This window comes from Sorex fumeus, unplaced genomic scaffold (assembly GCF_029834395.1).
Source record: "Sorex fumeus unplaced genomic scaffold, SorFum_2.1 ptg000048l, whole genome shotgun sequence".
NCBI classification, from domain to species: Eukaryota; Metazoa; Chordata; class Mammalia; order Eulipotyphla; family Soricidae; genus Sorex; species Sorex fumeus.
Window position 1 is genome coordinate 5,211,848 of NW_026606105.1, and position 25,299 is coordinate 5,237,146.

At 40.3% G+C, this 25,299-nt stretch overlaps 2 protein-coding genes and 1 non-coding gene across 3 annotated transcripts; 2 read left to right on the forward strand and 1 right to left on the reverse strand.

Moving 5' to 3' along the window:
• Positions 1 to 824: 824 nt before the first annotated feature.
• LOC130032395 (probable inactive serine protease 58) lies at positions 825 to 8,492 on the forward strand. The gene is made up of 4 exons (XM_056123952.1): positions 825 to 973; positions 3,554 to 3,804; positions 7,267 to 7,406; positions 8,343 to 8,492. The coding sequence occupies exons 1-4, from the start codon at positions 825 to 827 to the stop codon at positions 8,490 to 8,492; spliced, it is 690 nt and encodes a 229-aa protein (XP_055979927.1).
• Positions 8,493 to 16,227: 7,735 nt separating this feature from the next.
• On the forward strand, positions 16,228 to 23,728 carry PRSS58 (serine protease 58). The gene is made up of 5 exons (XM_056124080.1): positions 16,228 to 16,267; positions 17,080 to 17,218; positions 17,658 to 17,914; positions 23,350 to 23,489; positions 23,579 to 23,728. Exons 1-5 carry the CDS (start codon positions 16,228 to 16,230, stop codon positions 23,726 to 23,728), a joined length of 726 nt encoding a protein of 241 aa, XP_055980055.1.
• On the reverse strand, positions 22,962 to 23,068 carry LOC130032525 (U6 spliceosomal RNA). The gene has a single exon (XR_008793840.1). It is a non-coding gene; the product is annotated as a U6 spliceosomal RNA (small nuclear RNA).
• Positions 23,729 to 25,299: the final 1,571 nt, after the last annotated feature.

Below are 25,299 nucleotides of genomic sequence, written 5' to 3' on the forward strand. Positions count from 1 at the left end.
CAATTGACTCTTGAAGGAACCTGAGGAGACATTCTTCCCACACAGCTTTCAGTGTGTTCTCTGCACGCCCCTGGAGCCCAGGAGCCTGTTAGCATGTCAGCAGAGGAGCCTGAGGCACTGCTGGGACTCCAGTGGGGACTTTCTGTATGGCTGCTTTTCCCGGGCAGACAGGCTTAGAGGCAGTGGAGTAAGGCAGACATATGAGCTGGGTCAGCAGCACTAGAAGCTTCCATCCCTGCCTTGTGTTCATTCCTTTCCCCAACAACATCAGGGCATATTTAATGTTTTATTTACACATTTGCCAAAAGTACATACAAAAATTCATTTTTTCATGTTGTGATAGACAATCAGCAAAGCAAGTTTCTGATCAGCTTGAAATAACTCCATGTGCTAATTTCACAGAACATAAATTTACTTCTCTACCACTCAGTGAGATGTGTTTGTCTTTTTAAGGTGGAGACATGGAGGTTCCTTTCTGAATTTTCAAAATATTTAAGGGATCACAAAGATAGTGAAGTGGGTATATGCTTGCCTTGCAGGTGGCTGACTTGGGTTTGATCCCCAGCACCAAATATTGTCCACGATGCCCTGGAAGGAATGATCTCTGAGCACTGAGCCAGGAGTAACCTCTGAAAATTACTTAGTGTGACCCCCCAAAGACCATAGAAAACATAAAATATTGAAAACTTGGATATTGTCTGTTAAAAACTTAGGGCAAAACCTCCTTAGCTAACTCATCTCTCAACATATTTTGGTTGGTTTGTCTGCTCAACTTTATTGTCTTTCTTTGTGCCTATAACCCCACTGAATCTTTAGGAGTCATTATGGCATCAGATACTACAAACAAAAAGGTTGAGGTACCAGCAGATTATGGCATTCCTTACATGGTCTATCTTCAGTCCACCCCAAAGTCCTGTATTGGGTCTCTCATTCATCCTCAGTGGGTACTGACAGCTGCGCACTGCCCCTTACCGTAAGTATCCCTCTGCTCTTGGGAATGATGCAGGAGGCAGGTGTCTGTTTAAACAAAGTCAGGCAAGGTGAGACACCCCAGATTATTTTAGTGGCATCCTAAAGGGATTATAAAAACCCCAGAGAAAAGAGGACATTCATCACAATAGGAAAAGGCATACAGCCTATGGTAATTTAGCAAATAAATGATATTCATTCATCATTCATTCAATATATTAGAATATTTAAAGCACTGAGAAAACTGGGAGAGATCAAATTGGAAGTAGATGTTTCCTGAGAAGCTTACATTCTGGCAGAGGATGTTAGTCAATGACTATGTTTGTTTATTCCTTAAAAACTGGTCAACTAAAAACAAAACAAAACAAAAAACTGGTCAACTTTTGGGGCTGGAGTAATAGCACAGTGGGTAAGGCTTTTGCCTTGCACGTGGCCAACCTGGCTTTGATTCCCAGCATCCTGTATAGTCCCCTGAGCACCGCCAGGAGTAATTCCTGAGTGTAGAGCCAGGAGTAACTCCTGTGCATCGCTGGGTGTGACACAAAAAGCAAAACAACAACAACAACAACAACAAACTGGTCAACGTTAATGTAGGAGAGCAAAAATTAGAGTTGTGTTTTCATGAGGGTGGTCAAGTGAGGACTCTTGGAAAGGATGAGATCAATAAGAAGAGGAGGAGGTGAATAAAGGGTAGGGGCATTTCTGAGCAGATGAACAGGATTCAGGATATTTCTAAATTGTAGCAAAGATGTTCAAGTATTTGGCCAACTAGATAGTATGGTTGATTCAATAAAATGTGTTGGAGGGTGGTCATAGGACGAAGTTGAGGAGATTGCAAGAAGCTGTAGGATCAGGTCATAGGAATAGGGCAAGCAAAAAGTTCACAGAAGAATGGGTCTTTGGAAAACATAAGTGGCCCTGTGATGGGTGAGAATGAGCTTTGTGATTCAGACAGACCTCTTCCAAGTTTCAGAAGCATCACGGTCACGGTCTTCCGTTGTTCATCGATTTGCTCGAGCGGGCCCAGTAATGTCTCCATTGAAGACTTTGTTGCTACTGTGTTTGGCATATCGAATACATCACGAGTAGCTTGCCAGGCTCTGCCGTGCATGCGCGATACTCTCGGGAGCTTGCCGGGCTTTCCGAGAGGGGCGGAAGAATCGAACTCAGGTCGGCCATATTGTCTGCGTGCAAGGCAAACGACCTACCGCTGTGCTATTGCTCCAGCCCTTCAGAAGCATATAAGGATGATTTCCAAGTTGGAAATGCTCAAACAGTAAATTGTTTAAGAGTACCCTTACCTCCACAGATATTTTGGGAAATATATGAGATGGTTCAACTTCTCAAATAATTGAAATGGAAAACTTGGATGTTCTTCTACCAGTTAGACTACCAGACCCAAACAGTTTTGAGTCAGTCATGTATCCACATATGTGCTGAATGACTGAAATTCTAGAGATGGCAGTGAGTTTGTCCAGGGAATAGAATTGACCAGTGAGCATTTTAAGTCTTGAGAATCCATGGTTCAATTGTAATTCCTCCTCCATTACATTCTTATTTTATTAGGTTAATAAAAATAGCAATTATTTTTATAACTAGACTTCCTGGTTTCAAATAACACAAATATCTCATAACTGTCACTGCACTGTCCACTGTCCTCCCGTTGTTCATCAATTTGCTCAAGAGGGCCCAGTAACGTCTCCATAGTGAGACTTCTTGTTATTGTGTTTGGCATATTGAATACGTCAAGGGGAGCTTGCCAGGCTTTGCCGTGCGGGCACGATACTCTCGGTAGTTTGCCGGGCTCTCCGAGGGGGGGCAGGGCAATCCAACTCGGGTTGGCCAGGATCGTCATGTGCAAGAGCCCAGCAAGCTACCCAGAGTATCTCGCCCACACGGCAAAGCCTGGGAAGCTATCCATGACATATTCGATATGCCAAACACAGTAACAATAAGTCTCACAATGGAGATGTTACTGGGCCCGCTTGAGCAAATCCATGAACAATGGGAGGACAGTGCTACAGTGCTACAGACTTCCTGGGCTGGAGCAATAGCATAGCGAGTAGGGTGTTTGCCTGGCACGCGGCCAACCTGGGTTTGATTTCTCCACCCCTCTCAGAGAGCCTGGCAAGCTACCAAGAGTATTCCGCCCGCATGGCAAAGCCTGGCAAGCTACCTGTGATGTATTCGATATGCCAAAAATAGTAACAACAAGTCTCACAATAGAGATGCTACTGGTGCCTGCTTGAGAAAATCGATGAACAATAGGAGGACAGTAGTACTTACAATACTACTGCAGACTTCCTAAGTGCATTCTGGTGCTAAATTTTATGCCAGATTTATACATAACTAATACAATCAACCTGTAAACTATTGCTATTAGATATTTTAGATCAAGTCAAGTCAGGGCTAAGAAAATTAAAATAGAATTAACTCATGATGCCACAATAACAACTGAAAAATAAAATGGAATAAAACAAAAAGTAAATAAAAGTTAGATAAATGGGGACATTTCTGACAGTTCTTTCAGTTATGACCTTATGTGACTCTTCCATTTTTTCCCTTTTTCTTCCTTCTTCTATAGCACAACAATCCGACTGGGAGTTTATCAACCCAGTGTCATAAACGAGCAAGAACAGATACGAAATTACTCGTTGGCACTGCGCTACCCTGAATTCAACTCACATTCCCTGCAACATGATGTGATGATGATAAAACTCTCTAAACCTGCTGCACTCAACTCCAATGTGGGAACCATAGCAATAGCTCTGGAACCCTTACAATTGAACAATTCTTGTTTTATCCCAACTTGGACCTGGAGTAAATATAAAAACTGTAAGTCTTTGACTCAATTCTTCATCATGATGAAGTTTTGTAGAGAGTACAATTATGAGGGGATATTTTAAAAAGAAAATAACTGCTGTGGGGTGAGATTCTGGCCTCTAAGTTGGTTAGTGCCAGGATCTCATTTGGTCAAGATACGAGGTCAAAAGATAAAATTTATAGACAGGTACAGGGTAGCCAATTCAACACTAACTCATGGAACAGTCTGTCAAATGTATCTATACAAACTTCAAAACTAGTGTCCAAAGACCTGGATTCAATTAAACTGGGGGGAACTACAAGGGTTCTTGCTCTACGAGAGTGTTAAGGCCTACTATGAGAAGGTGACCTAGTTTTTCAGACACAACTTCAAGAAGCCACAAAGCTGTTGATGTGAGTAGCAGTGGGAATGTGATATGTGATTTGGAAAAGTAATAGAGAACAATTATGCAACTATGGTAGAGCCTGGTAAGCTACCTGTGGCGTATTCAATATGCCCAAAACAGTAACAATAATGGGTCTCATTCCCCTGACTCTGAAAGAGATTCCAATACAGTCGTTGAGAAAGACGAGTAAAGAGAGGCTGCTAAACTCTCAGGGCTGGGACGAATGGAGACATTACTGGAACCTGCTTGAGTAAATCAATGAACAACAGGATGACAGTGATAAAGTGATACAGTGAATAGAAGACAAAACTCAACCTAAAGTTACGGTAATTAATTCCAGTGGACCCTGGAAGATATGAAGGTGGTTAAGAAGGGCCACCTCTCCTGTCACTGGGATGGTCTCTATGGAAAGATTCCTCAGACCTCTGTTTCACCCAAGAGTTTTCACTTACCTGAGAATACCAGGGTCGTTGATTACTATGATGTGCTGTTTGTGTTACTATGACCTTTCATGCCTCTCAGAAGCCATTTTGCAGGCCTCCCTCCCTCCCTCATCCTCTGAGTATTCATAGGGTATGAACACATAGCCACTCTCCTTCAGGTCATGTCTTAACATGGCATGGACATTCTATGAGAAAGCTTTTTTTTGGGGGGGTACCGAGCGATGCTCGGTTACTCCTGACTCTGCACTCAAGAATTACTCCTGGCGGTTCTGGGGGACCATATGGGATGCTGGGAATCGAACCTGGGTAGGTCGCATGCAAGGCAAATGCCCCACCTGCTGTACTATCGCTCCAGACCCAAGAAAGCTTTTTTAAATGCATTTGTTGATAATAGTACATTCTGATCTCCTTACATATTTCCAGTGGCTAGGGAGAAATCACTCACTATCTGAAATAAAGGTTAATTAAAAGAATTACTTACTAGAATAAAAAAAAGAGCCATGCTGAGAAGACAGTTTTCATTAAACAGAGCAAAATCTTGGATTTATAAGGGGATTGTGGGAAGCTTTTCTGGTTTCCAATGAATAGATTTACATAAAAATTGCTTATTTTCATTAATTTCTAATACTACAAAATGGGGGCATGGGATTACATCTGTTTGTGCAGACAAATCATTTCAAACACCACAAAAGTTCCTGTACAATCACTCTATGCCAAGGATTCTCTCTATCCACTCTACCCAGCCCTAATCTCCTTTATCTCTGGTAAACACCATCTTTTCCAGAGCCTTAACACTGATTTTGGCTGCAATTTGAATGTTTAATTGGGTTATTTCTATTATACATGGGCTGGAGCGATAGAACAGCGGGTAGGGCATTTGCCTTGCATGCGGCCGTCCAGGGTTCGATTCCTCCGTCCCTCTCAGAGAGCCCAGCAAGCTACTGAGAGAATCCCACCTGCATGACAGAGCCTGGCAAGCTCCTCGTGGCATATTCCACATGCCAAAAAACAGTAACAAGTCTCACAATGGAGACACTACTGGTGCCCGCTCGAGCAAATTGATCAACAACTGGAGGACAGTATTACAGACGGGGCTACAGTGCTATTATACATGTGAGGGGCCCGCTCATTGTCTTTTATTTTCTGATTAATTTCACTCGGTACAATCACCTCAAACACCATCCACGTCAGGAATTAGAGAACTTTCAAAGCTTTAAGAGGCAATAAAAATGTATTCAGGGATCATTATTCAGGCAAATTTTTTTTTATTGGTTGGCACTCAGGTCCAAATATAGAACTTACCAGAGTGGGGGAGTTTCTGATGGGATGACTTTAAAAATGACATTGACTGATTGACTTGCTGTCACTGTTCACTGAGATAAATAGGAATGGATATTGATCAGGTTTAAGCCCAGTCCTGGTGGTTGCAGACTGATCCATCTGTTCAGTTAAAAACAAACCAAAAGGTGCAACTTGTAAAATTAGACTGTTTGGAAAAGGAATTTTAAAAATGCAAGCTCTTGTACTTTCATTTTCAACATCTAAACAACATCCTTGGGAATCTAAGTAAATATATTTTCTGAGTAAATGAAAGTTTTATGATATTTCTCTTGGCTTTATAAGTCTAAGTTATTGAATCACATTTTATAAAAAATAATGTATTATGCATCATTTGAAAACAAGTCCACATAAATACTTTTATCACATGATTGTCAAATCATGGTAAATAATTCTATAATTGTGATGACATTTTTATTAAGAGTTATTTCAAGTAGCAGGTTATTGTCATTTAGATTATTCTATGGATTGTAGTTCAATTTCCCCCACCCCACCACCTTAAAAACTTTAAATTGAACTTAATTCCTCTATTTTCTGATCTCACTTTTGGTCTAATCTTCTTTAGAAAACTAGATTGATATATACTCTATAAAAAATCTTTTGTTTAAGCAATTTCTATCCAGTTTTTTGGCATATTGTTTTCTTGCTTTTCTCTGCCAAAGTTAAAACTGTATGGCCCTGATTTAGTTGCCTGCATCCTCAGGTTGAGGTTATAGTAACGAGCTCTGGAATCGAGATGAATAATATTTCTGGCTGGGGGATTCATGTGCTTATTTAGATATGTGCACAGGTAAACTTAGAAGCCAGACATTTGTGCACAATGTGTTTATATAAACAGTAAGTTTAGAGACCTGGGACATAATACAAGGGCTAAGGTGTTTGATTTGTGTACAGCTAATGCTGGTTCAATCCCTTCCACCATAATGGTCCCCAGAACTCTGCCAGGAGAGAGCCCTGAACAGGGGCAAGAGTGAGGCTTGAGCACTTCCAGCATACCCCCTCCCCATGCAAATTTTTAATTAAAAAAGCAGTTTATACACACTAAAATCGCTTACTTCCTCTTATAAGTAAACATCAAGATGAAATATGTGTAAAAGTAGGAGATTTTTAAGTATACTAGCTTTCTGTCTGTCACTTGTTACTTTCCCATGTGTTGTCGATCTGTAAGTTATACACATTACCTATAATGAGTATTTTCATAGATTACTGTATTGGTTAGTTATTACAATGTAGGTTGCTGATCATAGATGAGTTATGTGATAAGGAAAGTGACATTTGGATTTATCTTTGTCTTTTCTTTCCCACAGCTCGTGACCCTGATAACCTGACCTGGATTAACCAATATATTCTCCCAAGTCACGAGTGCCTTAATAAGATAAATAAACATATGAAGAAAGGAACCATTATGTGTATGGGAACACCTGATACCATCTTGTCTAAAAATAAGGTATGTTTAATGTATTTTATTTTATTATTCTATTTTATTTTTTTCACTTTTTGGGTCACACCTGGCGATGCACAGGGCTTACTCCTGGCTCATGCACTCAGGAATTATTCATGGCGATGCACAGGGGTTACTCCTGGCTCACGCACTCAGAAATTCTTCCTGGCGGTGCTCAGGGGACCATATGGGCTGCTGGGAATTGAACCCGGGTCCTCTGCATGCAAGACAAAAGCCCTACCTGCTGTGCTATTGTTCCAGCCTTGGTATGCTTATTTTTTATTCAACAAGAAAATAGCAAGAAGACCATGAGTAGGAGAGTTAATTATTCGGAATAAAATGGTATTCTTTCCCTCTATTCTCCACCCCTTAATCACTCTGTTTATGAATAAAACCCCCATTTTGAGTGGGGGGGAAGATTGCTGAATGAACCATTTGTAATTTCTGTCTTGTTTGCTCTACAGAACGATCTGGAAGATAGTACAGGTGTGAGGGTACATGCCTACATGCATCCAACCCCAGTTCAATCTCCAGCATCATGTGGGATCTAAGCACCACTAGGTGTGGTCCTGCAGACCCCCAAGCAGTTCCCCTCGATGTGGTACTGGAGACCCCCAAGGATCTCCACTAGGTGTGGTCCTGGAGACCCTCAAACAGCTCCCCTAGGTGTGGTTCTGGAGACCACCAAGCATTGCCAAGGTGGACAGCAGGGCCTGAGGAGCATGTAGAATCCTTCAGGAGTAGTATGCAACCATCCATCATGGTTGGCTGAGATTCATCAGGTGTGACCTCTTGGCTCTCTGAGCACCACTTGAAAGCCCTGCTGAGGAGGAAAGAAGAAAGAATAGAGAAATGAGTTCAGTCCAGGAGATGCCTCTGCCACTTCCTGGTTTTTATGAGGACAAATCAAGTGTGACCCACTATTTCATTTCTCCCTGGCAGGAAATTGCAGCCTCTCCAGCCATCTGTGGTGGGAGAGTGCATGGAATCTTGTCCTGGACAAAAGGAAGTGTCACTTGGGGAAGACAAGGATTCTTCACAGAAGTTCATCATTATGCAGGATGGATTATGCAAAATATTAATACCCGATGAGGAACCTCTACTTCCATCTCCTCAGTGTAATGGCCTCATGACTTCACATGAGATTCACAATGGCCTTTGATCATTCTTGCTCCTGATCATAATCCAAACAAAAATCATCCAAGTTAAAAAAAAAAAAAGCGTACCGATGCTGTTGACTCCTGCTCTTTTTTTTCACATAAAAACAATGTGAAATTTGTAAAAATCCTCAGCATTCATTCAAAAAGTACTGGTGACATTGGAGGTGGGAAATGTACACTGGTGGAGGGATGGGTGTTGGAACACTATATGACTGAAATCCGATAATAAAAACCTTGTAACTGTGTATCTCACAGTGGTTCAGTTGAAAAATTATAACTAAAACTTCAGGTATTTAAAAGGCACTGGTGTACACTAAGCATAGTTTAGTATATTTGGATTTTTGCCATCAATCTAATATGTTATCTTGCGACAACTGTTAGAAAGTGGATGAGTGACATGTTTGGTGAGAACATGGAAAAAACATTTTGTGTGGCAAAGTTAGGGGATGTGTTATGGAGGCAGCTGAGTTAGTAGAAAATATTTTTGTGTGAAAAAAATAGCTTTATTTAGGAAACATATGGAGACAGTGTGTGTGTTTGTGTGTGTGTGTGTGTGTGTGTGTGTGTGAGCGCAAGCACACACAGCTAGGAGAGAATACTATAAAACCAAAGATAAAAGAATGAAAGTAAGAAAGTATAATAAACATATAATTTTCTGGAAATACATAAAACAATTGATGAAGAACATAGATAGCCTAACAGGAAAGAAAAATATGATCAAAGATTGTTTATCGCTATGCAAGTGATAAATACTGGAAATCCTGACTTGCTAGGTTAAGGAATTTAGATTTTTATCTTCTAGTCATCAGAAAGTGTATCTTTAAATTATCCCAGGAGAGAGATCATCTTCGAATTTCTGAGATGTGAGATAGTAAGCAAGCAGTATCTTGTGATTAGAAAAAAAGGGGGGAGGGATCTGAGATAACATAATTTTTATCCTGGGCTACTGTTTGATTCTCAAATATAGTAAGAAGAGAATCAATAACTAATTTCAGAATATCAGAAACATGGTCATGAAGGAGATATGAAGAAAGTATTTGAAACGCTTGAACTACATGAAGGTTGTATATCAAAAAACATCCATTAGACGGAAATCTGAATTTCAAATGATGCCTGGGCAGTAACTACTGGGTAGTTCTATGGTAATAGTTGGTCTTTCCATGCTTTAGTAGAATTACATCCTCTGACAGAAACTGTCTTTTTGTCACATTGTCCTATGATGGGGGAAATGTACAGTACGTCAGACCCACTAACCAAGACACTTGAATACAAGAATTGAGAAGATTTCAAGTGACCCCAAAGTATGACTCTGAGCAATGTATGAGAGTCCTGAGGAGAGGCACTGTATCAGGAGGTTCATTTGTTCAAAAGACAACGAAGACCCAAGAGGGTCAGTGAGATGGGTAGATACATTATTCTCTATGGGAGACTCTACAGAGAATAAAGAAGTTTGGAGTTCATGCTACATTTAGGGTAGTGACTGCCAAGCTGAGACTGAAGAGGTTGGTTGATTTCTTTAATACTGATTTATTATGAATCTGGATACTTTTTTGTTCCCCATCAAAGCAAGTGCATTTGTATATAAAGTAAATATATGCTATAACATATATTACACCAACTGCCGTGTAACTCCAACAATGGCCAGGATCCAGAGATTATCACACTCAGCTCCTGGGAGAGAACAAGGCAGAGTCTCCTACCCTGTGCCTGACTGTCTCCACCAGGGCCCAACAGCTGAAGACCACCGGGGCCCAACCAAGGCCATGCTGGTACCACTCTCCACACACTTGGATGAGCCTCACGCATAAAAGAACTGGCAGAGGAACCCAGGTGTGTGGGACCCGGGGCTGAGATCTCCAAGCCTGCACGGTTTGGGACTGGACCTGCCAGTAACTAGACAGTTACACCCACCAACTGCCGTGTAACCCCAACAACGGCCAAGATCCAGAGATTATCACACTCAGCTCCCGGAAGCTTATTATCTCATTTCTACTTTCGACAAACTGGCAGGCTACCAAATGTAACCTGCCCACACGGCAGAGTCTGGCAAACTCCCCGTGGTATACCCAATATGCCAAATACCAGTAACAATGATGGGTCTCATTCTCCTAACCCTGAAAAAAAAAGCCTTGAATATGGCACTTTAAAAAAAAATCTCAGGGCTAGGACGAAGAAGACATTACTGGCACCTGCTCGAGGCAATCGACGAACAACAGGGTGGTTGTGATCGTGATGCTATAACATATCGAATAATATATATTCATCTATAATTGGGTAAGATTAAGATCTCCAGGTATCTTGTGCTGACATAAAAGCCATTTTCTCATAGTTAGATACTTTGGCCATTTAATTCAACAGCAACTCTTTTTCTAGTCTTTATTGACCTATACGGGCTGGAGCGATAGCACAGTGGTAGGGCGTTTGCCTTGCACGCAGCCAACATGGCCGACCCGAGTTTGATTCCTCCACCCCTCTCGGAGAGCCCGACAAGCTACCGAGAGTATCTCGCTCGCATGGCAGAGCCTGGCAAGCTACTCGTGATGTATTCGATATGCCAAACACAGTAACAACAAAGTCTCCAATGGAGACGTTACTGGGCCCGCTCGAGCAAATCAATGAACAACGGGAGGACAGTGATTGACCCATACAGACTGCACACTTCTTTGTTTGCCTGGCTATTCCTAGAGCATTCCCCTTATTTTCTCCTTAATTTCTGTTTGTGATTCACTGCCCAGTGTTCCTGCTCAAACCTGAGTCATATCTGTATTGTCCCAGAATATTTTATAAAGCACTCATAATTTCTTCTAGTTTCTTGGCTACTTGTCTGACCTTTCAATTTTGTTTTCTTTTTAAATATTTCTGGGAATATATCAAATTTGGGAGCAGCATTTCCCATCAAATTTAATAAGTATGCTATTTTAGGAACGGGTCACGGGAATTTGGTGGCTTGTGGAAAATTGCAAGGTTCCCTTCCTTAAGACAGATGGGCTCCTAATCTAGAGGACAGTTAAGTTATGTACTTGACTGTGGTGGGAAGATTTTAGCCTTTGGCCCCAAATTTAAACATTTTAAAATTGAGTTTTCATTATTTGTGATAGGGGTGTATGAAAGATAGTACATGGGGTAAGATTCGACCAAGTTTGAATCCCTAGTACTATATATGCCCTCTGAGCACTGCCAGGAAAGGTTTCTGAGCACAGAGACAGGAGTAAGTCCTGAGGACCACGAAATGTAGCAGAAATGAGTGTTGCATCTTGTTGAACGCCTTTTCTGAATCCATTGATATGATCATATTATTTTGTTTTTGTTTTGAGGTCACACCTGGTGATGCTTGAGTTATTCCTGCCTCTGCAACCAGGAATTACTCCTTGTGGTGCTAAGGGAACCATGTGGGATGCTGGGGTTCAAACCCAGATTGGCTACATGCAAGACAAGCACCCTAACTGCTGTACTATCTATAGCTCTGGCCCCAATCATGTCATATGGCATAGTATCACATGAAATTATTTGCATATATTGAAGCACTTTTGCATCCTGTTATAATTTCTACTTGATCATGGTTTATGAACATTTTAAGGTAGAGTTGATTCCATAATAATTTGTTGAGGGGGACTGGAGTGATAGTTCAGTGGGTAGGGCATTTGCCTTGCATGCACCCAACCTGGGTTCGATTCTCAGCATCCCATACGGTCCCCCGAGTACTGCCAGGAGTAATTGCTTAGTGCATGAGCCAGGGATAACCCCTGTGCATCACCGGATGTGACCCAAAAAGCAAAAAAAAAAAAAAGAATTTGTTGAGGATCTTTGCATCTATGTTGATCAGAGATATTGTTCTAGTAATATTATCATTGGGCTGGAGCGATAGCACAGAGGGTAGGGCATTTGCCTTGCACATGGCCGACGTGGGTTCAATTCCTCCATCCCTCTTGAAGAGCCCTACAAGCTACTGAGAGTATCCTGCCTGCACAGCAGAGGCTGGCATGGGATCCGTTGTGGTGGGAAATGGGCACTGGTGGAGGGGTGGGTATTTGATCATTGTATAATTGAAACCCAAGCACAAAATTTGTAAGTCTACAACTGTACCTCATGGTGTCTCACTAATAAAAAAAACAGTAACAACAAGTCCCACTTCATGTTCCTGGAGCGAGCAGAAGCCATTGGGCTACGCTAGCACACAGCAAGGATGAATGGTGTCGTTATTGGTGCCCGCTCAAGCAAATGATGAACAACGGGACTACAGTGCTACAGTGCTACAATATTATCATTATCATTGTTATTTTTATTATTTGGATTTAGGGACATACCTGGTAGTGTTCAGGTGTTACTCCTGGCTCTGAGCTCAGGAATTACTTATGGTGATACTAGGGGGCCCATATGGGATGCTAGGAGGTATAACCCAGGTTAGCAGAGTGTAAGGCTAGTGCCCTCCCTGCTCTACAATCTCTCCTGACAAAGTGTGGTAACTTTTCAGTGGTCTCTGAAGTAGGGGGACCCCCACAGGTGGCTTGTGTGAGGTGGAGAGGAGAGATATGATCACTAATCTACCTACTTCAGTCTCTGTTTGCAGGACACTAGTGCTAGCTTTGGTACCAGGGCACTATTGACCTCATAGGATGTCAAGCTGTTCTATAAATCTTAGTTTGATTCATTTTAATTTTTTGGTGGTTTTATATAATTTCATCCTCAAATCAACAATTGGTTTCTCAACTGAGCTTTACTGATTATTAGTCAAACCTACATTCTACAGTTCAGTTGTTTCAAAATAAAATTTGTTCATACTTTATCTGTTCTGTTGGAGCTCTCTTCTATTGTTTTCCTTAACTAAGTTAACATTTATACCTTTGTCATTCTAAAGTCTTCATCAGGTAGGTTGATAGCTCTTTTTTGTTTGGGTAACTGTTTGGGTCTTCCAAGGAACATTTATGCAGGGAAATTTCTCTGCTTCTTCTTGTGTCTTTTTGGATCACACCCGGAGATGCATAGGGGTTACTCCTGGCTCTGCACTCAAGAATTACTCCTGTCGGTGCTCAGGGGACCATATGGGATGCTGGGATTCGAACCCGAGCCGGCCGTGTGCAAGGCCAATCCCTACCCACTGTGCTATCACTCCAGCCCCTTCATTGCGTCTTGTGTGTTCTGAGTGCTAGGGCTAAGAGTCTAGCTTTGTACATGCTTAGGTAATAGTTGAGGGTTCATACTTGCATTTCCACTCAGTGTCTGTATACTTAACTGATGCTGTTCCAGACTGATGCTGGGAATTTATAGCTGTGTGTGGGAAATTTTGTGTGTCAGCTCTATGCCTAGGGATGGAGAGAGCAGTGCTGCCTCCCTGTGTTTATCATCGCTAGAGTCTCACCATGGCTGTTATTGCAGTCACAGCATTTGGCAGCAATGTTTTCTCTATTCTCTATTCTCTGGAGAAAATCTTCTTTCTGATTCTGAGATAATAGCTACACTCCATCAGATACCAGTGGGGAGTGGCAGCTTTTGTTTGCATCTGGGATGGGCAGCTGCTCACCTGCAGCTTTTCCATCCTGGACTTGGAGTACCAGTGAGAGTCTACCCTGGCCAAGTGCCAGAGGTAACAAATGTAGGCCTCCTGTAGCCACCAACTCTGTGTGACTTAACTCTTGCTTTTCAGTCATGTTTTGCAAGGGAGATTTTAAGACCTGGGGAGCCAAATTTCATTCCACAACTTCCTTTAGGCAACATTCTGCCCTCTGTTGCCTCTGGTCTTCATCCTATATGCATCTCTGCTCTTTGCTCTGCAGTGGGGAAAATCTCCGGGAGATGGTCCCTGGGTATCCCACTCAGTTCCACTGTGGGGCTGATTGTGGGATTCAATAATAATTTCTCTTTGGGGGATGTAGTTCTTGTTTGGGGAATCTGGTTGGTATCATCTCAAATGATTCTTTTCTCCCACTTCTTTAAACCCTTAAATCATGTCTTCAGTACTTAATATCTTTCAAGTAATTGTTTAATTCCCACAATGATGCTTCCAAGCTTCCCAGCCTCTCTTCCTTTGAATACTCACCTTCAGCACAGAATTTCTGGCTGGGAGTAGATGGAGATGAAAACTGTAAGTAGTTCACTCATTCAATCTCCCACTACCAAACCTATTTTTGTTTAGTTTTTTCTTACTAGCTTTCCCCATCTTTCCTGGAAGTGATATTCTATTATTTGCAAGTTATACTTTCTTTCACCTGTGAAGTAAATCCTATAAACCCCTCATCAAGTATAAAAGGTGGGATAATAATTTAATAGGACTAGAGCATTTATAGAAGAAGTCCCTAGAGTACTGCCCTTTTCCTGGGAATTACTTATGGAAGTACTGCTTTTTCTCTATGCATTACTCACAGGAGAGATCACATGATTACTTTCTCTACAAGCCAGAAAGAGAGCTACTCATCAAGAAGCTGCATTTCCTGCCACCTTTAATTGTGAATTTATTGCTTCCAAAACTGTGATAAAATAAATGTTTCTTGTTAAAGCATATTATAATTTTTAATGGACATCTGAGATTTATATATTTGGTGAGTTGCCTGCTAGCTATTTGAACTACATTTTAGTTGGATTGTTTTCTTACAGCTTAATTTTGTTATCTTCACTTATTTTGGATATAAATCTTTTATAAGATGTGTCATCAGATTTATATGTAACCATTTACACCTAGTTTACATTATGTATATTTTTAGCTCTGAGGAATGTACAATTTTCCAGTCCTTTTCATTGTTTTGTAAATCTTTTTAAGGCATAGACAATTTACAATCCTCCAGAGGAGCTAGAGTATAGTCTGAATAGGTTCAGAAATTCACTATGAATTTTTGACTGGGTGGTTGAAAAAGTAAATAAATGAGTAATGACATGAGCCAAAAGGCTAATAGATCCCAAGGATAGTTTTGTGTCAGAAAGGGGAGTCAAGTTCAGTACCAGCGAACTATGTTATAACCACTGAAGATAAATAACATTGTCATGGGTAGGATTTGCATCACATAGGTGGGTGGGGTCAGTTTCCTACAGGTACTAGGGGACCAGACTTCAGAGTTTGACAAAGGTGGGGTGGGGAACAGAGAAGAAGCAGTTATAGAAACACTGGGAGCTCCAAGGTCCTACAGGTTGGGTACTTTTTTTTCCTAAAGAAAGCTTAAAACTCTAGATTTTTGTTTTGTGTTGTGTTGTTCTGTTTTGTCTTGTACTATGTCTGATGGTATGTTGGGGAAACTCCTGAGTCCTGGGTGGGTTCTCTTTGGGAATGGGAGACTATCACTCCTGGTGGTGCTCAGGGCCATGCAGTGCTGTGAGTCAAACCCACGCCGTCTACATATAAAACACGCACTTTAGTTCATTGATTTTATATTAATCCATCACCAAAAATGTATCTTCAAAATACATCTTTATTGTGTCAGAGACCAAGTTACCTGATGTCTTTTCTTGTACCTCCAGTACCCAATACATCTGTCCCACCTCAAACTGATGACTGCTTCTTCTGGAAATGAATCCTGGCACTGGAAAAGATCAGGTGATTATTTTATTTTCAGCTCTAGAAAATCTTCTTGCTTTATTTTTGTTTGCAACATATGTTTCTCATCTGGTCCATTTCCTTTGTCTTACTGTTCTTTCTGTAGACCCAAGGTTGGGCCTTGTCCATCCAAATGGCTTTTATAATCATGAAGCTGATCCTTCTCTGGGTTCTCTTGAGCCCACCTGGTGAGTGTCTACAGATTTTTCTCTTTAGCTGTCAAAGAAAAATCCAAAAGAAATTGTAACGGCTAAAATGTGAGGCAATTGTTCAGATTCCAAATGGAGAGTTGAGTCTCAACACTACTAGTGTATCCACAAGAATTTCTCCTGGGGGATTGGCTACTTGCTTCATGTTAGCTTCATTGCTTACACACATTGGTGGAAGAAATGAACACCGAAACCCCAATATTGGAATCATTCTCAATAAAGACTAAGATCGGACTCTCTGTTACTGTAACACAGCGCTGACATTAACTTAGAGAATGAGAGGAAGAGGTAGATTTCCACTATTGGAATTTGTCTGGATATGGTTCTGCATCTTAGAAAAAAATCCTCTTTCTCTCATACTCTGAATTCAATGTATTTTTTTGTTTGCTTGCTTGCTGACATCTACTTGCAAAAATAAAATAAAATAAACCTCATTCTTTCAATACCAGGAATCAGACTCTGTCAGCCCTGGATTTTTTGTTTTGGAACATATATCCTTTTACCTTTCATTGTTGTTGGGATAAGAGTGGTCAAAGCATTTTTAAAATGGTAAATGAAAAAGTGTTATCTTTGAATATATTTAAGATAAGTTTACTGATTGTGTAAAGTATTTAAACTAGTATTTTAATTTTGAAAAATATTTTTGGTAACTAAAGTAAAGACACCTTTTATTTCTTGAAATATGTTTCTATAATTAGGGAAAACCAGAGTCTTTGAAGTAATTTGCCTTTACTTTTTTTCTTGTGATCCCTGAAATAACACCAGATTTTCCTATCCATTTTTCTCTCCAGTTGCTTTGTCTTTTGACCTAGATGAAACAAATGGCATCCTTACACCCTACTTGGTCTACTTGAAATCTAGTTATTCGCCATGCACTGGAGTCCTGATTCACCAACTTTGGGTGCTCACAGCTGCACATTGCAACTTACCGTGAGTGATGGCCCTGAATACCACTTTTTTTTCTAAAAAAAAAAAAAGAGACATTGCCTTATTTATTCATTGCTTTTTGAGTCACACCTGGAGATGCACAGGGGTTACTCCTGGCTCTGCACTCAGGAGTTACTCCTGGCGGTGCTAAGGCAACCATAAGGCAACCATAAGGCAACCATAAGGCAACCATAAGGCATGCAAGGCAAACGTCCTACCCGCTGTGCTATCCCTCCAGCCCCCTGAACACCTCTTTAACTCTGGGTTTTCAGATTGGGTACAGATCTGACCCCCACCTAAGTACACTGCTCAAGTAAATGGGATTAGGGAGACCTTCTAGGGATATTTAGAAACAGAGATTAAGGCCTGTGCTAATAAAATTCCATAAAGAAAGATAAACCATCTTTATTAAATCTTTGTATAAACATCTCTATTATTCTAGGAATCTTATAGCAGTGTTGGGAGTCACAAATCCATCAAACCAAAGGGAAGAAAATACACAAGAGGTTTCTTACGTGAAGATGATTAAACATCCAAAGTACTCAGTCAATTCTATAGATTATGACCTCATGTTAATCAAGCTGAACTCAATTATTCAACTCAATGAGCATGTGAAGCTAATTGCACTGCCCCAGAAACCTGTGTCCCCAAATGACACATGTACTGCCTCCACCTGGGCCTACTACTCATGTTATGTTGGTGAGTAACTATACTATAGTTTACAATAACTTTCTTCTCTCATTCATCTACTTAAATTTTAAGTAGAAGTCAAAGGAACAATATTGTCCTTATTCCAACCTTTTAAGACTACTCTGGAAAATGCCTTCCAGATTTTGGAATTTACTTCCTTGAATATATGACAAAGAAATTCTTATTTTCCAGCTTTTTAATATATAATTGACAACCGAAAATTGAATATAGTTAAGATACTTAACAGATACTTGATATGTGTATACACTGTGAAGTGGTGCCCCAATGAATCTAATTTAATCATTTATCACTATACATATTTACCTTTTGCGTGTGTGTATGTGTGTGTGTGTGTGTGTGTGTGTGTGTGTGTGTATGCGGGGTGGGGTGTGCTTGATTATGCTCTTGGCTTTCTCCTGGTTCTGTGCTTGGGTCATTCCTGGTCAGGCTCAGAGGAACATATGAGGTGCCTAAGATTCAACCTGGTTTGTCCAGGTGCAAGGCAAGTACCCTACCTGCTGTACTACCACTCCAGCCCCACCACTATTTAAAAAAAATAAAGGCACAAAGATTCACAAAGTTTTTCAGGCATATAATATTTCAGCACCAATCCCACCACAGTCTTTTTATTTGTTTATTTATTGTGAAACTGCAAGTTTTATTAGCATATTGACCCAACAAAAGAGAGTGCCTAGAATTAGAGACCATGGCCTGATGAAATAAAACACTTGGGTCTCTGTATTTAGCTAAAGTTAAAAACAATTCTTAATCTTGAAGCATTTTAATGATTTAAGCAAATTATATCCTCCTCACTCCACCCACCCCCAGTTTTTTTTTTTTATTTTTTATTAGTGAAAGACCATGAGGTACAGTTGTAGACTTACAAATTTTTGTGCTTGGGTTTCAATTATACAATGATCGAGCGCCCATCCCTCCACCAGTGCTCATTTTCCACCACCAATGATCCCAGTATCCCTCCCACCCCTCATTCCCCCCATCGCAACAAAAGGCAGGGCATTCCCTTTGGTTCTCTCTCTCCTTTTGGGTGCTGTGGTTTGCAAAAGAGGTATTGAGTGTCAATCATGTTCGCGCTATAGTCTACTTTCAGCATGCATCTCTCATCCTGGGAGGATCCTCCCAACACCCTTTATTTGGTGGTCTCTTCTCTATCTGAGCTGCCTTTTCACTTAGCATGTGGGGCTGGCTTCCAAGCCATGTAGTGAACCTCCTGGTAGTTATCTCAGCTATTCTTGGGCTTTAGTCTCCTATTTTGTTACTTTGTATTCCCCAGATGAATGCAATCTTTCTATGTCTGTCCCTCTCTTTCTGACTCATTTTGCTTAGCGTAATACTTTCCATGTAGTGCCACTTGTATGTAAATTTCATGACTTCATCTTTTCTAACAGCTACATAACACTCCATTCCCACCACAGTCTGAACTTTTCTCCGCCAAGGTTCCCAGGAGCTTTCCCATTCCCAGCCAGCCTCTAAGTTTGGTTGTTGTAGGTTGGATCTTATATTTTCAGCATTGTTGACCCTGAGGTTTATAGATATAGATATCATAACCCTCTATAGCATGAATGTACCCTGGCCCTTGTGGCACTCCATCCACCTCTTCTTACATATCCCCTTATTTTTCTCCTTCCTGTCCTTCTATTTTCTGGTGCGAAGCTTAATCTAAGTATCCCCCTTTAATATCTTGCATTCTCTCATTATGTTATTCTATAACCCACAGATAAGTGAAATACTCCTGTACTTTTTCTTCCGACTTCACTTAACATGATTTCCTCCAGTTACATCTAAATTGCAGCTAATTGGTTTCATTGTTCATTGAAGCTGTGTAGTATTCCATTGTGTACATATAGCACATCTTCATAATTCATTCATCTGCCAGTGTATCGATGTATAGGATAATTCCATATCCAAGTTACTGTGCTAAGTGCTGCATAGAATAGTAGTGTACTTATGTACTTTTGAATGAATGTCCTGGAAGTAGATACCAAAAAGAATTATTTCTGAGTCTATGACAACTTAATTCTTATTTCTGAGAAATCTTTTTAAAAATCGGGCTTGAAACAAAAAAACATCCACACCATTCAGGGGATGAGAATTACTTTTTCACTACATTCCCACCAGCAGATTGTTGATTTGTATTTTTGATTCATGTCATTCTCACTTGTGCAAGATGATATCTAATCTTGATTTGGATTTCTCTAATAATAATAGCACTGCACTGTAGCACTGTCCTCCCATTGTTCATAGATTTCTTGAGTGGGCCCAGTAACGTCTCCATTGTGAGATTTGTTATTACTGTGTTTGACATATCAAATATCGAATACATCACGGGCAGCTTGCTAGACTTTGCCGTGCGGGTGAGATACTCTCGGTAGCTTACCCGACTCTCCGAGAGATATAGAGGAATTGAAGCCAGCTCGGCCCACCCGGCCGCACACAAGGCAAACACTCCCTTCAATAGCTCAGCTGGTAGAGTAGAGGACTGTAGTTTTATAATCACAGTCATCCTTAGGTCGCTGGTTTGATTCCGCTCGAAAGACAAGCTGCTATCTAATAATAATAATCCATAATAACAAAATTACTTTCAGTTTTCATGTGCATATTGACAATCCTTCTGTCTTCATCAAAGTACTCATTTTCTCTCCCTAGTTTTGATAGGGTTTTTGGATTTTTGTTGCTAATTTTTGCGAGTACTTGATATATCTTATATACCAATCTTTTAGCCTATGTGTTGAGTGCAAATAAATATTCTCTTCCATTCAGTTGTTTATCTTTTTGTTTTATGCTGTGTTTCTTTTTGCCATGACAATTTCTAATTTCTCAGTATGGCTTTGGCTGGTCAGTGTGTTAAAACTAAATGACTAGTGGAATAATAAAATACTTCAGTGAAAGAAAATTTGTGAAAATTTTTATTAATTCATAATGGGAGCAGTAAGTCATTGTCTGAGGGTTTTACTAAGCTCTTTGTTCCTAGTTCAGCCTTCTGTATTATTGTTTTTATGGACCTTATTTGGTTTCTATGCTGCTTTCCCATTTAATTTGGGTTGCTCCTCACAATGGAGACATTACTGAGCCCACTCGAGCAATGCAATGAACAACGGGAGAACAGTGCAGTGCTACAGTGCTCCTACTGGAATGTAAGAATTGTATAATTTAGAGGTGTCGCTCCAAGAACTTCAGGGCTGAGAAGTTTACATGGCAGCATCTGTGGGATGTGAGTGTGACTGCTGTGTCTTCCAACAGTACAGGGGATGGAAGGATACTGCCTGCTCCCAATCTGAAAAGACAGCCTAGTTTTCAGATAGAAAACTGTTGTACCTGGAATTTTTGTCAACTTGGCATCTCTGCCGAGATTAGTTATGAGGCAGTGAAGTTGGGCCTTTGGCTTTGCAATGACTGGGGGTTGAGTATGATGCCAAGGCTTTCGCAGGGCAGGAAGTTGGCCTGGCCCCTCTCCCAAGGGCGTCCTAAAGTTTTCAGCCAGAAGACCAGTATACCTGTGATTTTTCAGTGGTATTGGATTACATCTCTTTCGAGATCAATCATGAAGCTGGGAAGTTGGGCCAGTGAGTTAACATGAGGGAAGCTGTAGGATTGGTGTCTATCCCTCTCTCAAGTTTCTTAAAGTTTTCATGCTTTAGTTCTCTCATGTCTTTCGTTAAGTTTATTTCAAGATACTTACACTATTTTGACTGGATAGGCTCTGACTGAACAGACCACTTTCCCCTCTGATACAATGTTTACATGTTTGAATGCAACTATTTTTTTAAATAATGTAGGAGCACTGCTATTTATTCAGCCATTGATTAAGCTAATTGAATTGGGCATGAATTCCACATTACTTTTTAAAAACTTTTTAAAAATTTTATGTTAGTTCACAATGTTTGATTACACTCAGTATTCAAACACCAATCCCACCACCATTACACCCTCCCTTCACCAAATTCAGGATGTTTCTATCCCAAACCCCAATCCCTGTCACAAAACACAATCAAAGTAATATATTTAATATTGTCTGTTAAGAAGAAATGCTGAAGAAGCTTACAAAAAAGTGTTCATATAGGAAATAGTGTGAAGATTGTTCTATTTTGGCAGGAACCATTAAGACATTCTATAGGATATCACTACGTTGTTGTTAAAGTTTGGGTGGTGTGAGCTTTGGTATACATATCTGAAAATATGTATATATGCTGAATGTAACTAATTTTTGTGTAGTGATTTTTTTAGCTTGCCACTTTGCTATATTTGTTTATTGTTTCTAAGACCTTTTTAGTGAACTCTTTAGGGTATTCTGTGTATATTATCATATCATATGCAAATAGAGCTACTTTAGTCAAAGTAGCTTTTTTCCAATTTGGAGTCCTTTGATATTCTTTTTATCCCTTTGCCTGATTGCTGTAGCTAGGACTTGTAATACTATATTGAATAAAAGTAAAGAAAGTAGACTCCCTTGCCTTGTACCTGATATCAGAGGGAATAATTTTAGTTTTTCCCTGTTGAAAATGATACATTTGTGGGTTTATTATAGATGTCCATTACTATCTTGAGATGGTTCTTTTCATCCCTATTTTTGTTGATAATTTTTTTTTATCATGAATGGAGATAGGATCTTGTCAAAAACTCTGCATAGCTTGATATATTATGATTTTTATCTTTCTTTTTATTGATGTCGTGTATTTTCATTGATTTGCATATATTGAACCACCTTTGCATCCCTGGGATGAAACCCATTTGATCATGGTGTATGACTTTTTGATGTACTATTGAATTTAGTTTGCTAAGATTTTGTTGAGGATTTTTGTGTCCATATTTGTCAGGGAAGTTATTCTGAACTTTTTTTCCTAGAAGTATCTCTATATACTTTGGGAATTAGTGCAATGTTAGCTTCATAGAAGCTATTAAAAAAGATTACAAAAGACACTATTTTTAAGACTTTTTATTTATTAGTTTACATTGTGGAATATTTTAACTCTGTATTTTATTTCTTTTTAAATTTTCTTATTACTTATTTTTAATAAATCACCATGAGATATGCAGTTACAAAAATATGGAATGCGTCATGAATTTGCATGTCATCCTTGTGCAGAAGCCATGCCAATATTCTCTCTAGCATTCCAATTTTGGTATATGTGCTGCAGAAGTGAGCACACACTGTAGAACTTAAAGCATAAAAGTTATATCAATCTATGGGTAAAACGTTTAAAGAACACACTTCAAATTTTTTGACTAGTTTTTCACTTTTATTTGATTTTTATTTTATTTATAGCTCATACTTACAGAGAATGTCCAAGGCACTTGTATCATAAGCAATTAATAATTTTTAATTTCCAAAAGCACTAGGGAAGAAATATGCTGCAAAGAGGGAAATTGCAAGGAGGTTTTAATATCTAGTAACTTAAAAAATTTATTTTTTTCCTTTTTCCACCCAGGCAAGGACCCCAACTCACTACAGCATGTAAGTATGTCTGTACTCTCCAAAAGCGAATGCCAAAGTGGCTATAAGAACATTAACATCAACGAAAACATGTTCTGTGTGGGCATTGTGCCAGGAAGAAGGGAACCCTGTAAGGTAAGAGGCACTCAATGCCTCAATATTGTCCCATTCCATTCCTTGTGTTTTTTGCCAGGAAGATAAACTAGCTTCTTTTTTCCTGGCAGGAAGTCACAGCTGCCCCAGTCGTCTGTGATGGTGTTCTTCAAGGAATTCTGTCTTTTGCTGATGGGTGTGTTTTGAGATCTGATGTTGGCATCTACACCAAAATCCTTAGCTACGTAGACTGGATTACTAATGTCATACAAACAAACTGAGCTCCTGTGGCAGGAATCTTAGGCCATGTATCAAAACCTGTCTCTATGTCCTGCCTCAGAATTAAAAAAATTACACAAGTCTTTGGATTGTGTCATATCTGTTTGTCTAATTCTGCCTGACAGAATAGACAGAAGTCCTGTGAGGTTGGACTTCAAGTGACACTTTTTTTCCTCTCTATTGGTAAAGGTGTCAAACAGAACAGCATCTCTCAGGCTGGTGAAGGCTATCAAGTGAGGATTGGGATTTTTTGTTTTGTTCTGTTTTTGTTTGTGGATCACATCTGGTGAATGCTCAAGGGTTACTCCTGGCTCTGCACTCAAGATTACTCCTGGCATTGCTCAGGGGACCATATATGAGATTCCAGGGATCGAACCCAGATCGCCTCCAGGCAAGGCAAATGCCCTACCTGCTGTACTATCACTTCAGCCAGAAGATTTTGTTTTCTTTAGCAGATTGATCACTAATTCACTGGGGATAGAGGAAAGGCTACTGGTAAGCCAATTTGAGTGACAAAACCCCTATAATTTGCAAAGTTAAGCAGCTTGTGCTTCTGATAAGCTTCAGTAAAAATGTACTAAAAGACACTGCCAAGGTGTGAGCTAAGAGGAAGTTAAGTGTGGGAGTCTCTAAAGAGGAAGTCTGTAGGAGATGATATGTAGGAAATTGTCCCATGAGTGCGCTAAGATATCGGCAGTCTCCTGGGTTAAGCAAGATAAAGGAGAAGCGCTGGCCTAAACAGGAAATGACCTACTGGGGGAAGCACAGGGCTAAGAAGGAAACGTCCCTCTACGTACAAACATGCATAGGACACCTTCTGATAGGGAAAGCTCTGCTCTAAGCGGGAAACATTCTGCCAGGGAGAACACAGGCTTGAACAGCCCTACAGGGGATGTGAAATTGTCCATCAGGGAACATACTGCCAAAAATTGCAGAGAGTTTCCACAGTCTCAACGAGATTCCTGATCTACCCCATGTCCCCATGCCCATGACTTCCCTGAGAGCTATCCTTTGTTCTGTGTACAGATGGTGTATGTGATGAAAGGAAGAGGAGATGTGGAGATTGTAGCTAATAAAACAGCCAAGTAGTCACTCTGGAGAGGTCTTTCAGGAGGTAAAGTGATATGCATGATACACTACTAGTGATAGTATTATAAACCACAATGCCAAAAAAATAAAAAGAGGAAAATAAAAAAGTGCCTGCCACATAGGCAGTCTTGGGGGAAGGTGAAAAACTGGGGACATTGGCGGACACTGCAAGAAAAGATTAGTATTGGAACATCGTAAGTTTGAAACTCAATCATAAGTAACTTTGTAACTTGGTAATTAAGTGATTCAGTGAAAATTGAGTTTCCCTCCCTGCCCTGAGCAGAGCCCCGGCAGAGCCCTGAAGACCTCCGGATTCAGCCACAACCATGCGAAGACCACTCTCCACATGCATGAAGGTACCGGCAGAGGAACAAAGGCATGCGGGTCCCGGGACTGAGATCTCCAAGCCTACTCGGATTGGGGCTGAGCATCCTCCACCCAGTTTCTCCATCTTCCAGTAGGCGGGGGTCACACCCACCAACTG